Source organism: Aplidium turbinatum, chromosome 13, assembly GCF_918807975.1.
Source record: "Aplidium turbinatum chromosome 13, kaAplTurb1.1, whole genome shotgun sequence".
Classification (NCBI taxonomy): Eukaryota; Metazoa; Chordata; class Ascidiacea; order Aplousobranchia; family Polyclinidae; genus Aplidium; species Aplidium turbinatum.
This window is the reverse complement of record NC_137484.1, coordinates 10,568,271-10,586,930: the sequence shown is the minus strand read 5'-3', so window position 1 is coordinate 10,586,930 and position 18,660 is coordinate 10,568,271. Positions and strand designations below refer to the sequence as shown.

Below are 18,660 nucleotides of genomic sequence, written 5' to 3'. Positions count from 1 at the left end.
TAATGTCGTATGTTCATATGTTTAAACTTTTCAATTTTTGAATATTTCGCCTGCTTTGCATTATTCAATATAATTTCTTGCAATTTTAATGTTTGAGGCAAGGCTTTCGTTGGAAGCCTTGAAACTTACAAAACCTGGCATCCTTGTCTTTTAACAGAAAATCATCGACTTAGCATGGCGTGTGGCCTTACTGTATAACGTTGACAATGACCTTCATAAAAATATGTAGAAACATTAAAGAGACATACTATTTATTCCAGTGATCAAGCCATTTCATTCCAGTATAAGTCACATGAGATCTATGCGATAGCCTTAAACACGTGCTTACTTTGTGCAAAAGACCACCCAGTCCTGGTCACAACATTTCTCATGCAAGATCAATTAAAATGCTTGCCCGCAAGAATTGCTTTTTTACATTAATTTAACGTTATCAGACGCTGAATCAATGTAAAGACTCATTCGCCAGCTAGGCATATATTTATTGGTAAGTGTTTAAAGGGTTGGAAACACCATCACAGATGCCTCAAAACGATACACGTCTAATCAACGTTCTTGAACCATTAATTGTCAACAGCAATACAGTCACTCTCAGTGACTGAGCCTATGTCGATGCTTCAAAGCTTCTAACCGAAGTGCGATGATCAAACTTCGATAGAAATTTCTTGCACGAGAAAAAGAAGTATTTCATAAATAATCTGGCTAATTTTAAACTCTAGAAATGTTGACACAGGATGACGCAATAGAGCAGCATTAATTTGAATGTTCTATTGAGAATTCTCCAACTTGACATAGCTTTGCGTAAATCTGAGATAAAAAAGAAATACAAACATCATTCAGTACAAAGTATGACGCCGTAGGCATTGATTATTTTTAATTATTTTGAAAAAAGGAGAAAAAAAATTTTTCCAAATTTTTTCCACCGACTTTTCTGTGCTGGCCTAAGAAAAACGCGAAAGTTGTTAATGAATAATGTACAAGGGCGTTGAAGAGTCAGGTTTCGCAGCTGAAAAGACAGTTTTTTTTATTTGCGCATTTATGTTTTATGTGTTGCTTCTTGTATTTGCCAAATCTATCAATCTTTACGTATTACATGTTTACATCTCATTTAATGAAAGCGTTTAAAAAATTGTTGATGAACTCTTTAGTAAAAAACTCGAACCAGAAAACATGTTTTGCAAAGATAATTTTGTTAAAACTTGGAAGACGTCATATTAAAGTTACCACCCTTTTTTAGGATCATAAGTGGTGCATATCCATGCTGTATTGATCAGGAACCGACGAACTTCCGTCGTCTTTGACCGGGAATCGAACCTCTGTCGAGCTTGTACCACGGTGTCCAGCATCATGTCGTTCTTAACCACTCGGCCGCTTCTCAAGACAGTGAAGCTTTTGTTGACTGCAGCCTCATTTCGTTCAATGCAAGGGAGGATACCAGGATTTTCCCAGAAGACTACGCAGAGACGCATGGAGCAAGCCTTACTCTCATTAGGAGTGTTGTTAGCTGACAATGTATTTACTGTTTTTTTCGTTAGTTTTTTTTACTCACGATCTGATCTGTTGTGGCCTATATGTTCACATGCAACTGTTCCACTATTAATAAAGTATGTAGTAGCCTATGCAACGACTAGGAGACCTCAATCAACGTAGTTAGAAAAGCCTAACCCATGCCATGTAAACCATTGGGCCGTTGAAGCAGGGCCATTGAGAGGATAATGTTGGCCCGGTATCAATGAGACATTAGGGCTCCAAATTCAGAAACTTCTAAGAAAAACACACCATGTCTAACAAATACAAGGTGGTTTTTCAAGTTCCCGGATCTCTTGGAATGGTTGCAGGCCTCTAAAATCATATTGGGTTCTGGTTCAAAAGTATACCTTTAGGACCTCCCCCCTGTCAACGCTATTGATTAAAAATGTATGTGCCAAGAACTTGCGTGATTTTGATTACAACAAATCAACCAGCATGTTTAGGACACAACTGTTTTGAGAAGTTTCTTCTGATGTTTAGAAGTACGACTACAACAAACAAGGTCAACCAGCAAGGCATTTTTCAGACTACTAATTTCATTGCATTGTTTACGGTCTTTGCAGGTTATGCCGTTACTGTTTATTTAGCAGCCGGCAAAAGCAATTTAGTCATACTTTGAATTAAATTAATAATTTTTAAATTTATAAAGGTACTATTGGTAGACAAACTGTGTTGTAGACAAATCTAAAAATTAAATTATTTCAAACAATAGTTTAATAGTGCTGCTTAGATTTTGTGACCAAATTAAACTTGTATTCTTTTCCATTTTTGCTCAAACAGCACTAAAAATAAAACCCATATCTTTCTTGGCATCATGACATTTCATCATCTTTAGACATATCTTTATGCAACGCGCACTAAAGAATATTCTTGAGTCGGCCGTGCGTTATGTAATACTAAACAATGCAGAACAGATATTTGTTCGTTTCAAATTAGCTTACGGTAGACTACATATAAAATTAAAAAAAAAGAAATAACAATTGCGCTTAAAAAATCATTTTTAAAGATAGAATAGCAACTCTTTTCAATGAATGTCCAACAATCGATTGTTTGTGTATTGCTTTTATTCGGAACACCAGAAAACAAATATCAAGAAAAAGCGAATTGTCATTTGTCACATAAAGTTACAGTGAAACATACGCGAATCCATTTTTCGCTGTGATGATGAAACCGGTAAGCCAATGGTGTCGTTCAACCACAAGGTTACGGACAAACTAGACGTTTATGTTGAGGGGAAAAAGGAATCTGACCCACAACTGGCACCGTTTAAACCAAATGACGTATTTGTGACACGCAAAATAAGTAAACAAGGCAGTTTTTCGTTTAGCTTATCCTGGGAGTAGTTTTCGTCATGGTAATTAGATCTACTTTCAAAGTGGTATAAAAGAAACCAAAGCTGTAAATTATTATTCAAAACAAAAAAAAAGTTGATTTCTTGTTCAACTATCTTTTACACATTATAATTATGTAGACTTCATTTGACAGTTGGTTCTCGATTAATTTGTGCGCTTCGCAATGTATAAATATGAGCGTCCAAGCATACAACAGAAACATGAAGCAATTTGGGTTGTTGTAATATGGTCAGTCATGACCAGGAGCGCAATTCAAAAAGAGAAACACCTCTGTTTAGACCCAATAAGCATTACAAGAAAGAATGTCAAAGACAGCAAGTCACTTTTATTGTCTTACCCTGGACATTTGGACAAATTTGACCTTGTTTTGGAAGCATGTGACTAAATGCCCACAAGATCCGCTATGGTGGTCATGAATTTAATGAAATTAGCAACAGTTTATTTAGAGACTAATGATACAATCCTTGACAGGTCATGCTTTTATTAACATTGAGCTTGCTACGACGACTACATATTAAAACAAATATTTATTTACTAGTATGATTTTTAAGCTCTATTTTCTTGCATAAAAATTTTCACGTCATGAATTGAAGCAGGTGGTAGGCTAAGTATTACCTACGTTGATAGCCTACAATCGCGGAATTTTACTAAAGGGCTAGTTTTTTAAATCGAGTCTCCAAGCAAAGAAAGCCCTGCCGTAAAAATTGCAATAACAAGTTACAATAATGTATATTTATTTTCAGAAGAACTAATGGTGCTTTTAAATCAATTGAGCGACCTACTTCATGTAAAATGTCACTTAGAAAACCTTATGCAACAATATGTATAAACAGCAAGACTAAACAGTTTTAACAGTCAATCCACAGGCTTCATCCAGTCAGGTCATGTTAAAAATCTACTGTCATTCGGACATGATTGTCTTGCAGAGTCGGGTGGGCTTTCTTTTCAAATGCAACATTTCCGTGTCTTTCAGAACCTATCAAAACACACTTGTTTAAAAATCGTACCGAAAACTTTTCCAAAGTTATCCCACTAATAGAATCAAACTTCCGACTGAATGTTGATCAGGTAACGCAAGATTACATCAAGCCATTAAAAAATCAATATCGAAACGGATGGAACAGCTAAGGAGCTTACGAAGAAATGTTTATTTTTCACAAGCCTCATAAACGCATTGTAGCCTGTCATCTGCAGTGGTTAGATTGACAACATATGCGATAACAGCATGGTCCTTTTACTGATTTTTTATTCCACCTGTTATCTAACAAAGCCTGAAATTATAATTTTGGATTTGCAAGAGAAGGTTTTAAACTACTGTACTTTTTTACCTTGAGAATGAAAGTGTTGTTCATTGTCAGTTGAATTAAATGGTGTTGGGGAGACAGATGTGCAATCATCAGACATATCATCATTATCAAAGCTGGTTTTAGTGGAATAAGCATCATCAGCAAGTCTGGAAATGTAAATAACAAAAAGGTTAACGTTTTATTGCACAGATACCCTGCTCGCTGGGACCAAATCTTTATTTAAGTTGGAAAAAGTAGGAACTTTATTGGGAATACACAATTTTGTAACTGAAATATTTGGTTTAGATTCGTGAGATAACACAAGTATTATCATTATTCCAAACTTTCAAAACATAGGATTGTCACTTGGTTAACTTGGTAAATGTAGGCCTAGTAAATCTTCAGAAAGCATACGTTTAAAATGAGCACTCTCTGGAACACAGAGTATACGCTACTAGGCTATTAGTTGAAACTTGTTCATTTACCTAGAACGCTTGTCGCATGGCTTTCGTAAATGTCGCTCCAGATTTGTCTGCTGGCCAAACTGTCTTCCACAGCGGTGGCAGATATATGGCCTCTCCTGCAAACACACAAAAACAACTGAACCAAACCGGAATAAAATGTATCAGGCTGATCACGGTGACTTCCAAACGTCGCTTGGGGATTTTCAAAACAGCTTTATTTCCTGGTTTGCCGTTTTATCAAAAACGTCAAAAGCATTGGATTTTCCTCTGACATCAGTTGAAAGTTGCTGACAGCAAACCAAGTTTTCATGAAACCTTACACCGCTCAACTTATTAATTGTAGAAATATTATTCCAACTTTTGAACGTAGAAATTGGCCAAGTACTCAAATACACAAATTGATTGATTGCCGAAATCTTTAGGCCTATACTCGAAAAAAATGCTGTTTTTTTGGAATCTTTGTAAATTCTTCCATACACTAGGTGCTGCTGAATGGAGAGCAGCAGCAAAGTAATTCAATCTAGCCGCTTAAAAGGAGGTGCAATTAGCTAATATATATTCTGTTTTCAAATTTATATTAAATGTCAGAACATTTTCGCTCTGAAAAATAAGTCTGATGCTTCGAATATAAAAAAAAGTTTAAAATTGATTGATGATTTTGATTCTGGACGCTGACTCACCTTTTTATGAATGTTTCTGACATGACGTTGAAGATTTGACGAAATTGAAAAGCTCCTTTCACAATATTTGCAGCTGTACGGTTGTTCTCCTGTGTGTGTCCTCACGTGTCGTGTGAGGTTGGCGCTTCGAGGGAAGAGTTTTCCACAAAACTTGCAGGAATATCTTTCTTTTCCCATCCTGGTGGTGGCATGAACACGGGGAAACCGGTGATACATTGAATTTGGCATGTGCCGTAAAGACAATGAATTTGAAGAAAGTCCGCTTGAACCAAACCGTGAAAATTTCTTATTAAATGCAGACATTGATGAGGTAGAAGGAGGTTTCCAGCACCCTACCTTAAAGTGGGATAAAGATCCATGGTTTCGCCGTTGAGCACGAATTGAATTCGTTTCTGATTGCCGAGTGTCTTTGCCTTTACTGCTATTGTTATTGCTGGTATTCAAGAGCGTTTTTTCCGCGCTTGCAATGTTGGTCAGACTTGTGGAAACCGGCAAATCTGAACCTTTATCTCGATCCGTGTCATTCCCAGACAATTCACAATGATTTACCGACGATCCGGGACCATTAGGAAAAAAATTGGAAAACAGGTTGTTATGAAGAAAGAAGTTGTTGCTTGCTAAATTCATTTGAAAAGATCGCGATAAAGGGTTGTCCGTGGGAGAGATCCTTTGAAGATTGGATCTACTTTGGGCAAGCATGTTAAAATATGCCATCGCGTTGTCTTGAGGTGACAAGGCGTAGTTTTGCTGAAATGGAAAACTACTCAGTGGATGTTCTTGCTGCTTACAGTGCTTTGTTACATCTTGATAGGTAGGCAATTCCAAATTCTTCTCATCACCAGTTTGTTTGCCATGAAAACCATCAAGAGAATCGTCGACAAAAACGGAATCCTCTGATTGTTTGGATGAAAGTCTTGGAGACGTACTCTTTGAAACTGACAAGTCCAGAGGAGTAGGGTGAAAGGACGAATCTGTTGAGTTGAAAATGTTTGCATTCAAACATTCTTTTGTACTCTTGCACTCATTCAAGAACTTCTGGTTTTGTAAAACAGCAGCAAACACAGCTAGAGAATATGGGGAGAGCAGATGGGGCCCGTATCGCATATATGGTGAAAAGCTTGTAAATTGTGACAAAGGATTAAGATTTAGATTGAATGGTTTAGTGTTTTCCGAAAGTGAATCTGAAACTACTCTTTCTTGCTTCACTTCGTTGCGAGGAGCAGCATCGTGGCTGGACGGAGAATGAAGAGGATGCCAGATTCTATTCCTCTTGTTTTGAGAGTCATGTTTTCTGTTCATTTCTTCTACTTTATGGCTAGAAATCAACTTCGAGGAAGTTTCTGTATTGCAAGATGAGCAATTCCTTGAGTCCGAGGTATTGCTGGAGGAAAAATTGATTGAAGTGTTTTTGTTTATAGAAGAAGAGCTTACATCGCTCTCAGCTACCATTGTAGAGCCTAAGGATAGGGTTTCATTTTTTGTGTCATCAATACGATTGTATGTCAAGGTGTTTGAATTGCTGGGTGAAGGAAATCTTAAATCAGAAGGTCTGTTAGTAGGTGTTACAGACCCATAACCAATATCATTGCATGAAAATCCTCTTTCACGACAAAAGGCATCACCGCTAGGTAATCGCAGACTTGTCCCATTTTGACGTTGTTGCTGAGTATTAGACAAATTCACTTGAGTGCCAACTTCGTTGTGCGATTGCTTGCTGATGAATGCTGTTTGACTCGTGGCACTTACAAAGTTTGAAGACTTTCCCGACACAACATACGGAAATTGAGAACTTGACTTGTTAGAAATCCCGGATACATTCTCTGTAGAGGGATTGGTGCATTGAACTTGAGCGTGAGCAAATACTGTTTTAATTATCTTACTGTTGGAGGTAGGGGGTGACACAACACAAGGAGGACACTGCATTTGTGAAAGCGAAGAAAACGATTTGTACCCGGAAGGAGGCCTGGAAAGCATGGCTAAGTTGGAGTTCCTGATGGCCTGGGAATCATAGAGAGGAAATGGATAGATCTGTCTCTGATTATTTAAATTCATTCCATTGCCCCACAACGCCGGATGTGCAGAAACTGGGAAAGAAGGATTTGTGAGAGACGTGTGCTGAGTGATGGGAACTGCAAAATAAAAAATAAAAAAAACAATGAAAATTACAGGTGGTGGAAACGTGAATTTGATCAGTTAAATGTTGAAACTGATAGTTGGAAACAGCTATGTGCTGTAGGATTGTTAATAAACTTTTAATGTCCATTAATGAATAAACTAACACTAGATGTGATCCATGCTTTGACTAAACGTTCCTCCGAATAAGCAATAAATGAAAATTATAAAACCTGGCAACCGTTATATAACCCTATGTATAAAACAAACAAATGCACGTGTTAATTGTTTTGTAAGTTTGTAAGTTGTAAGCGTATACTTAAACAAATGCATGAATAATAAATACTTGATATTTATGATATTGATGCACGGTAAGAAACAAACTGTTAATATGCAGTATAATTACCATTATTAGCTGTAGTGTCCTGTCCTTCAGTAGCAGTATTCACATCTGTTTTATGCCCATTGTACGTCTGATGTATACGGTTTTGTTCAAAATTTTTGATGGAAGATAATGTTTGAGCAGCAGCGACGGCATATAGATTCATAGCAGGCCTAAAAATAGTATTGAAGGGCTGTATAATAACCTTTTGCAGAACAAACGTAACTGAAACACCTTATTTACTTGAATTTCTAAGATCTCGTTATTTTGTCAACTTGACTTACCCGTTGTGGAAGAGAGCCTTGTTTTCACAAAAGCGCCTGTGCTTGTTAAGTGAGCTCGAATTTGGAAAGAGTTGATGACAGTTGCGACATTTGATATGAGTTCGGCAATCAGCATGCATACGTTTGTGTCGGCAAAGGTTGCTGAACTGAAAAAGAGTAAAGCTCATGATACAATTGTCAAGCATTTGCCTCGGTAATGACCACACATTTATATCATTTAAGTATAACAGTGAGTATTAACGGACAACGCGTTTAAAGTGAGGCAGAACACAAAAACACAAATAAGTTAAATCTTAATAAGTCAAAAAACGTCTACACAGCCCGTTTTACCCTATCAGGGCGTCCAGAGATTTTTATACAAACGGAAATCTATTTGAATAAGAACCTAATCATTTAACTAAATAGAAAGGGTATGTGAAGAGAAACTCCAGATTGTGAAGATTTTAAACCAGTACGGTAATGGCTTAGTTTAGCCTACTTTGCGGATCTTGCAAACGCATAAAAACAGGTGATTATTTAAGTGTTTATTGATAGCGTGTGTTTTGAGACAACGTGATTGTCCAACCATACCTGAGTGTACGATTTGTGACAAACTTCACACGTGAAAGGTTTCACGCTGCTGTGGATGTGCTGATGCTGTTTCAATCCACTGGATGTTGCAAAAGTCTTCCCGCATTCAGGACATGGATGTGCTCTGGCTCCGACATGTTGCTGTCTTATGTGACGTTGTAGGTTGCTGGGATCAGTGAAGTGCTTGTCGCAATGCTCACAGTTGAATCTGGAATTGAGCAGAATCAGTAAACACTTTTTGAAAATAGCATTTGTTGAACAAAACAAGAAAACTTTTCAGCAGAGGATACAGCAGCGTTTTTAAATGTACAGTACATCTACTCTATTTTGTGTCGACACAGGATTACTTGCTACCTTTTTGTAATTGCGAAGTGACAAACTCTAGAGATGGTGGTATATCAATGCTACAATATTAGGCGCCTTATGTAGGCTGTCAGTATATCGCTCTTTGTACACAGTGGTGTCCTTTCAGGTAGTTATTCAAAATAACAGTTTAAAGTTTTATACTTTAGGATTACACTTGAGAAAAATCAATACAATTTAGATTTTTAAAAATGTTAATCACTTTTGAGCTGCTAACAAGAAGATGCCAAATGCTCGTTATTCCCTCGCGTAAAGAACTAAAAGCGTTAAAGCAGATTAAAGTGTAATACCATATGATGGATAATGATAATGTTGTTCTCTCACTGTTTTTCTTCTTGACTGGTTTCATCCTCTTCTTCGTTGCTATAGTTACCAGACTCCTCATTGAAATTTTGTTCTTCATCTGCTCCGGTCAAGTGATTCCTTTCGAATTTGTGACCCTTTTCTGATGACAAAAGATGGCGCTCCGGCTTCGGGATAAACCAAGGTGCACCTGGGAGAACAAATTTTATTTGACAACATTCTAATTGCAAGTTTTTGTCTGTATACCACAAGAAAAAGACCTCAAACAAATTTCTTTGAAATGACTTTAATCCTTCCTACCTGAAGCATGGTGTTCTTGATCAACAACTGAAAACATAGACGGCGATTTCGAAGAATCAAAAGCTTTTTGAAAATTGCTGATTGGATGTTGAAAAAACGTGTTTCGATTGGATATTGCAGCACTAATTTCGTCGCGCTTTTGCTTCATGTCCTTTATATAATAAAAAATAATTTAGAATTAATTCTTTGTAAAACTACTTCTTCTACCGTTTAGAAGATTTAGTTTTTTGCAACAATGAAAACAAACATAATTTACCTTGCTTTCGCAAACCTTTTCGCCAAATCCTTGCTCTCCAGAACATCTATACAAGTCTTTACTGGGAGAACAAGACGGCGGTGTTTCTTTATCTTCTGAAAATACAAAAATGAGCATTAGGTTAGATATTTTGCCGACAATGCTTTTCAATATGAGTGAACTTTTTTAACAATTCAAATATGGTTCCACAATCCTCACTGATTTAAAGTTATATATTGGCTGGAAAATCTGCAAATTATTCTTTACGGCAAAGCTGCGAACAAAAATGACGTAGGCTACAGCAATTGGATTGAGTATAAGCCTAAAAATTTAAATTTCTGTGAGGAAAACAACTACAAATATTTGTTGAGATTCTTGCATGCATTAATGATAATTCTGTTGCATTTTTATTAAGATCAGATCGTTTGAAAACTGTTCTTCAAGATTAAAAGGAAACTATACGATGCTTTTTAGCCATTCAACTGTTTAATATTTTTAGGTAGGCCTAGATCATATTTTGTTAATTTTTGTACAAAAAATTAGCTAAACTTGATTTATTTTTGGATTTTTAAGCAAATTCTATTCGAGCATATACTCACCATTAAAATCATGCTGTTCCTCACAAGACATGCCGTCGGATGTGTTGCCCTGGTGTGCCACCACCTGCAAAGTAGGTATACAGTTTCCACTGTGTCACCAAAATGGAAGGCCAGGAGTAAAATTACATTTATAACTCTCACTGCTACTGCACCTTTAGATTTTCTAATCAAGTCCAAGAAAAGCTGAAAATTTTCGAACTGGTTTATGTATTTTTTTGTCCTTTTATTTATGAGTATGAACAACTTCAACCTAGATTCTGCGTTGTTATTGTTTTTTTTTGTTGGTGTTACAAGAAAATAAACTTTCGATCAAAGTTTGAAAGACTTCAACAAAATTTATTAAAGTAAATAGTCTGCCGGTGACTTTAACAAAATTAAGATAATTTCAATGAACTCACATGTGATGGAGATCTGTTCTGGTACGGTGAGTATCGGGCCGACGAACGGATGTGATCAGGCCACCGGGTGGCGTCGCTTACAGCCCCACTGGTCCCTGCAAGCATCGTTGGGCCGTAGGGTTCCTGTAGCAAACAAGTTCTTCAATATAAGTTTTCCAACAACAAAAACTGCTGAACTATTGTTATTTTTGGTTTGGCATCAGGCATATGTCCATATGGAACAATACAGTAGAAAAGCCAATGCATTCATTTTAATAAATCTATTACAATTTGATTTTTGTAAAGCACTGAGAAGCAACGTATTGTGCGATGCATACAGTGCTGTATAAAAACAAGAATTATTATTAATCTGCAGAAACCGATACAAAGTACTGAAGAAACAGTTATTTTTTGTATTTTGTTCACTAAAACTAAAGTATTTAACTTCATTTATAAACGTAAAGTTTTTATTTACGTGCATTATTCAGTTCAAAGAATAATCATAATTGTCTCAAATCACCTACATCGGTAGTCGAATATTAAATTGTCGATGTTGTCAATGCGATGTGCAATTCGGCCATTTTGTTTTTTGAGGCACCCACAAAGCGGCAGACCGAAGTTTCTGCTCTGGCTCAACTGAACTGCACGCTACTCGGTGATCAAACTGCGCCATTTTACGTTGTTTCAATGTCTGAAATATTTTCTGCTATTTTTGATTTTGCGCAATTTTTAGTTTTGAGAAAGTGAAAATGTAGATTTACTGGGCGTGATTTGCAAATATCATTTATTCCTATTTTAAAAACTTTTATGAGATATTTCATTTAAATTAGAATTTCTAATTATTTGATGAGAATGAAAAACCTGCACATAAATGAACATATTGTTGTAAAACGTGAAGTTTTGATCGCAATAATGAAATGACATAACCTGAGCACTGAACAGCTCTCACCATAAATTAGCTTGCGGGTATTTCGTGCAGTCATTTATTTGCAATCTAACGTAAGTCTTTCATAACTCATCGAAGTTAATTAAGTATAACCAAATTTGGCAAGCTTCAAGCACTTGGATTTGTGAACTCCAAACTCTGGCTCATGTCCAAAAATTCACACAAACCCTAAAACAATACTTGCAAATACGTATTTCAATTTTTTTTTTTGAGGATTGCACTCCAGCCGCATGGCCAACTTTTCCCAAAAAAAAAAGAACAACCATCCACTCAAAATTATTTTAAAGTTTTCAATACATCTGGTTGTACTGTCATGCTAGAAAAATGAAAATAGCGGTTGCAATTATGTGATCTGAGAGTAAAGTTTATGTTAGTTGTACATTTTAAATCTTTACCCTAGTTTCAAAAAGTCTCGCTTGCCAAATAATTTCCAACGACAAAGACTATACACAGTGTTGACGAAGAGGCGTTCAAAGTACACACAAAGATGCGCCAGGGACATTGTAGTTGACTTGGTCAAATATTTAGTGGCGTCTTCGGAAGATAGATATACGAGCAAAACAATATGTTGAAAAGATTTTATCAAAGTAGTTTATTTTAAATTGATATGAAGAATGGCTGTAAAGCAACTATTTTTTTTTGTATTTGATGAATTGCTGTACTTTTGTATCAGTAAAAATCGCGATACCCTAGACTGTTTTTGAAAAACGATTTAGCATTCAAAATTTGTATACGTCGAATACAGGTTATTCGTGGCAAACTGGCAGAACTATTTTTTTAGCAACGTTGTTAAATGTTAGATGTCTGTCAGATAACCGTTTGCCATATAACCTTCTCAATGTAAAGCTGAGAACAAATAATTAGCGATCCAGTTTGCATTATTAACAATTTCCTTTAAACATTTTATAGGAAACAACAATACCTTTACTGAAGCTTGCAGTGTTACATAAAAATGGAAGTTATTCGAAGATGTAAAGCAAACACGGCGAACACAAAAGTAAACTTTAAAAAAGATACAGTTTATTCAAAAGTAGACGATGTCTTTTATACTTGCCGATTATCATACGATTTTAGATCGATTTTTGGGCCTAAAAGTCTGTTTTAGTAAGTTCAAAGTTTGAGAACTTTAACATAATTTTCAACAAATCCCTCAATACGTCACTGAAAAATGTTAATGTCGATAATTAAGCTGTTGTTTTACATCGAACATGAAAATATTCATAACGTTGCAGAAAAAAAATCTTCAAAAAAATAAGTAAAAAAGTCACAATCATCAGTGTTACAGCAAACTGACGAACCCTAACCAAATACAAATAAACAGCAACAATGAAAGAGAAATGTTACAATATCTTTGTTATCAACCAAAAAAAACAAAATCGGAAAATGTAGTAACTGATTATATGCCTTCATTTAAGCCAGTTTGATGTGAAATATATCCTCAAAAAATGCCTAATTTGCATGCAGAATACAAGTAAAACATGAACTCACCGTTTTCATATGCCAAAACAAAGAGTGGTCCCTCGCTCCTTTGATGCACTGTAGTTGTGGCATTGAGGCGACAACCTTTTAAACAAATGATTTTTTTTCCAAATGACTGTTTCGAGTTTTGATGAAATTTGATACTTTGAGCAACACTGCAGTCAACAGTAATAGGCCTTCTATATTTAGCTCTGGCATCGAATGATGGCCGGCACAATGGTATCAAGAAGATTTATTAAGTTCGTCTGGAAAAAGGAAAAACTTGAATTGAAATGTTATTTTTTTTCTTGCCTTCAATTCTCTCTCTCATTCATTGTGATTCTGACATGTTGACTCTTCAGCAAGTAGGGATACGTTGAGACAACACAAAAAAAACCTTCTCTACAGAGACTGAGCTTTTGCCTTTGTCTTTTCATGCCACTCGTGAGATGTTCATTCAACATAAAAACAGCATTTATTATATCAATAAGAAACTTCCAAATTTGCTTGTGAAGCAGTCAGGCGTGTGATTTTGTGTACACAGCTCAGACAAAATTATGAAATAAGTATCATTGACATAAGAGTCATAATCCGTTGCCTTTCCTTAGAGGGCCAAAAGCAAATTTCCAAGATTTCACATCATTATTACTGTCGCGCTGATTTTAATTCAAACACCAAAAGTGTGTTTTTCGTCTACTGAAAGCATATAAAAAAACTAACAAAAGTTTTCTTCTGATTTTAACATTGTTAACAACACCTCAAACTACTATAAAAATTATTTCGCTTTCTTCAACACAACCAACAAGCATTCCATGTCATGCTGATGACGTGCTGAAAACTACCTGCTAAATCACAATGTAATTGTTTGATAAATAACATGTTAATCAATGATTAAAATCTTTTGTCTTCAATGCCACCATAGCAGACAATGCGAGATAAGATATTTTGATTAATTTAGCATTTGTGCCATGTCCAACCCCTCGGCGACCAAATGTCGGTTGCCTTGGCAGGCGAAGCCAAAACTTACTGGTTTCTTTGCCAAAGATAACGATTGTTGCAATTTGTCAAAGTTTCCATTATTAGAAACTAAAAAATACAAACGACACCAAACTATCCAGGAATGTAAACTGAAAGATAATCTTCATTGTTGGGTTCTGGAATATCTCTGTTTTATCTGAAAATTCGACAAATCGTCGGCCTCCATTTGTCGTCGGTTCAAAAATCGCTGGATACTGGCAAGAGCCTACGTAAGACAGACAGAAATCTTTGTGATAGAAAATCAGTTGTTTTCTATTCGGCAAAACCCCAGATAACAAACGCGACTGCGCATTCATCAATCAAATGATACTGGATGTTAAATTAACGGAAAACTATTCCGTAGTCAGTGATGTTCGATGAGATTTAGAAGGTCCAACGTCGCTCAATGAGCAATCTATGCAATTGTGCCAAAAGAATTCGATCTATCAACGCAAGTAGAAAATGAACTTCATTTTAATGAATTAATACGTTTGAGGACGTGACATAGATGTAAACATACGAACAACTGCAAGCAATTCTGCAACGACATGAATCCAGCAAGTATTTCTGAAACTGCACAGAAGCGAGCAATACCACACATGGAGATCAGGTTTAGCCACTGAATTCTTGGCAAAAAAAAAATTTACAAGCAATACCCAAGTTGCTCAAGAACCAAATACCAAACTCAAGACACAGATTCCTAAAATAACTCAAGTGATAACTGATCTGTGCATCATTGGTGCTTTTTTTATATCTCAAGTGTTCCACAAGGAAATTTATACTGTTTTTCTCCAAATCCAAAAGCTATCTTACCACATTGGCCCTATTTTATAAGACCAACTACATGCCTCAACTGAATGTCGACAGCTTTCTGTCTAGTATCTTTCATAATAATCGTTCAAGTCAGGTTTTCTTTTCTGGGACGTTTTTCGCTGTCTTAGCTGAACTGCACTTCAAAAAGAGCTACATATTATTCTTGTCTATTTGTAAAAAGAAATACAAAAGATAGTTAATTCAGATAAATGCAGGGAAATCCTAAAGTGATTATGTTATCATAACATCTTTGCAAATTTTCTTTAGCAATTTTCCAGACATCAAAGTTCTATTGAACAAATGGAAGAAGCTAAGTTACGTTGATACAACAAAATTGAACGTACAAAAATGGGTCTTTGTGACGATTACTATTTTGGGATGGGGTAAGGGTAGTTTTAATACGATCTTCAATCAGTCAATAAAGTTGTCAATTTTACATCGTTTCAACATTTAACGAGGTTGCAACAATGTAAAAATGACATCGTTTACTGGCAAAGATTTGCAGCAAGATTGATTTTGTCCATTTGCACACATTGCACATAGCATTGGCATAAAACAAAGCTTGTCTGTTTCATTTCAAGATTTGCCTATGCACAACAATCTTAATATCTCTTAAAAAAATAAAACCAATGCAAAATCGCCTAGCGGAATTTTCAAGGAGTGACTGCTCTGGCTGCTCTCTTGAAAATCTCGTGTATATAGTTTTACAATATTTGTTCTGTCATGATCGTTGGTGACAAATACTTTAGCTTGTTTAGCTAAGTGATCAATATAAAATGTACTTCATTACTTTTCAGTTTCAGCAACGTTAAGTAAATTTATCACCCAATATGTGCTGCAAGTAGCAACAGGGACATGTATACAATATATCTACTGGATCGCTCAGTCGCCGATTGACCGTTTATAAACTACATCAAACAGAAGAATACCCAACTGCTTAGAAAACTTTGCTGTTAAAAACAAACAAGTGGCTCTTTCAACTTTATCAAAGTCAACTGTCGTACCTGTAAAGACAAAATCTTCGTTAACAAAAGCTCGGCAAAGGTCAAAAGTTGACCCGTTTTGAAGGCCGACTGCCTCATACGAATTCTATATTAAATGAGAGCTTACATGCCAGTTGGTTGTGTGCATTTTGGACTAACACGGTGTACATCAACAAAAACAGCGGTCAGAGACAGTGCAACGGTTTTAGTTTGCCAAGTCTTGATAAAAGGAATCAAAGTGTGATAGATAATCGGACAAAGACGAGGGACCATAAAAAATAAACTTTTATCGGGAACTGCCTGATAATAAAACAAATTGATTTGTGACACAACTTGTTGGTTTTCGCTGTCTTAGAAAATATCAATCTATTTGCTCGAAAAGAAAATGTTCTCTTCTTTTACAAGCATTCACCCCCTTTCATTTCATCAGAGAGAGATCATGGAGCGATACTTTTATTGTCTTATAACAACAGTTTCCTATCTTCACCTGTTTTGGTTCTTTTTATTTAATTCTGTGACAAAGAACCCAACAAAGATTCTGTTAGAAAACCTATAGCGGAAACACAAGTCATTGTCATACATTTTTTGTCTGTTTCTAGCAAAAGAGATTCTCAATTTTCGTTTATTAAGCTTTAAATCAAAAATAAATAACGTTTAAGTACCCGAACATCAAGCAAAGGTGACTGACTAGGTCTTGTCTGTTCAGACAAATAAGAAAATCCGGGATTAAAAACAGGTCACATAGCCACTTGAGATAAGAAATCAAACACTTTCACTAAAATCTAAACGGTTTATGCAGCAAAAGTTGTTTTATCTATCCCATCGCTTTCTGCAGTCAATTTTTTTTTTCAAAGCAAGGCAGGTATTTTAATGTAAATAAAATAGAAAAAGCTAAAATTTATTTCATATGTAAGAGAGAGAGATTAAAGACATAGTAAAAAACATCTATGTCGTCTTGAGACGAGGTCTGAAGAGGCTCCCTTAACAAGCTAAGAATCGTCGAATTTCAAACACCAACATAACTCAAGTGGCAAATTGTTTGTATTGTTATAATATTTCCCATCGGATGTCCTTTGCTGTCTCTTGCTACCAGCGCTAAAAATAAAACAGAAAATCTTTGTGTAATGAAGAGCTGATTTTTACATTAGTCAAATGCGCGAAAACGTAAAGTTTTGATCAACAAATATTGGTTTCGTTGAATAATTCTACCTCGGCCAAGTACTCACAGATAACTAGATGATTCAGAGAACGGGACCTCAAAGAAATGCGAAATAAAAACAACTGGTCCCAAGTACCTCTTCTTCATGAAACAACAAACAGACCCAGATAAATTTGGTCTTAGAGCAAGAATAACACAACAGCATGAACAGAAAGACAGAACCAGCCTTAAAAACTTAACCCATAACTGGAGCGTGGGAACTTTCCTCAAACAACAAATCAAACCGAACGTTAATCGTCCCACCATACGACAAAAGGAAATATTGTCTATATTATTGAACAACGTGTAAGGTTGTTAAAACAAAACTCATGGATACTGGCCATCAGTGAAATAAACCAGGCTGTGCAGTTCACAATAGGGTGAAATGCAGCTCTGCTTCCTTCTTGTAAGAGAAACTGGATTCAGCCCACTTGCATAAGGTGTATAGGTCAACAAAAACATATTACTTCACATCTTATTAACCTATTGATAAAAGTTTGTTTGACTGAAATTAAAGTGACGAAACTGTCAAGACTGAAAAGCATCATGTAAATGAGAAAAAAAGTTATCACCCACGATTAATCGAAACTGTTAAGCAGGTGTAGTTACATACGAGAAATAATATCGCTATATTCTTCTTGTTCAAAATTGTCAATGGGATTGTTTTTACAGTTCCAGGTGCGTGGATTGGTATGAGCTTGGTAACACAAGATCTGTGATCATCCTTCGTGTGAAAACCGCACTCTGGGAGGATTTTCAAGTGCTCATCGTAAACTCAACATCCGGGAAAAGTTTCGCTGCTTCCCCAAGAAGAAAACAGTGACGGATGAAAACCAATCATAACCTTAATTTTCTGAAGTAAGATTTCTTTGCGTTGGAGGCATAATCTGATTTGAATGCTGTTAAGTTGATATGAATGATATTAAAACTTGAACGATGTAAGAACAAGCCAATGGCTATATACAACGAATGTTAATTTGTTTTAAGGTTACGTGAAATTTGATGATCTACGCGTAAGTTTTTTTTAATAGAATTGTGTTTGATGGTATAGCCTACGTCTAAACTTTGTCAAAACGATGAAGTCATGCAGTGAAAAGGCGCGTGAGCTTGTTGAAACAGGCTTTTCACTTTTTGAAACGTAATGTGTTTGTTCAGCCGTAAAACACGCACAATCTGACGAATTTCTTACGCTTTATGTCTTGTGTGTTGGATGAAACTGAAAATGAAGAAACCATTATCACAAAATTATTTGAAAAAAAACTTAATTTTAGAAAAGATATAAACACACGTGTGATGTAGACTGACCTATTTTCAATCAGTTAAGCAGCAAAAGAGTTGAGAAAATGTTTAATTACTCGAAACTCAAAAGAAAACAAAAATACTTTAATTTATCACCCCACTCTCCTTTGGC

General features: G+C 35.8%; 1 protein-coding gene across 1 annotated transcript in view; it reads right to left on the bottom strand.

Annotated features, from left to right (window-relative positions):
• Positions 1 to 2,579: 2,579 nt before the first annotated feature.
• The window catches only part of LOC145781634 (uncharacterized), a 33,973-nt gene continuing 17,892 nt past the window's right edge, over positions 2,580 to 18,660 (bottom strand). Inside the window, exons 2-13 of the mRNA XM_082593308.1 lie at positions 10,856 to 10,978; positions 10,458 to 10,521; positions 9,880 to 9,974; positions 9,624 to 9,774; positions 9,345 to 9,513; positions 8,658 to 8,865; positions 8,088 to 8,233; positions 7,828 to 7,976; positions 5,310 to 7,438; positions 4,651 to 4,745; positions 4,208 to 4,332; positions 2,580 to 3,855 (exon numbers count right to left, since the gene is read on the bottom strand). Coding sequence (XP_082449434.1) covers positions 3,767 to 3,855; positions 4,208 to 4,332; positions 4,651 to 4,745; positions 5,310 to 7,438; positions 7,828 to 7,976; positions 8,088 to 8,233; positions 8,658 to 8,865; positions 9,345 to 9,513; positions 9,624 to 9,774; positions 9,880 to 9,974; positions 10,458 to 10,521; positions 10,856 to 10,978 — 3,543 coding nt within the window. The 3' untranslated portion in view covers positions 2,580 to 3,766. The remainder of the gene's footprint in view (positions 3,856 to 4,207; positions 4,333 to 4,650; positions 4,746 to 5,309; positions 7,439 to 7,827; positions 7,977 to 8,087; positions 8,234 to 8,657; positions 8,866 to 9,344; positions 9,514 to 9,623; positions 9,775 to 9,879; positions 9,975 to 10,457; positions 10,522 to 10,855; positions 10,979 to 18,660) is intronic.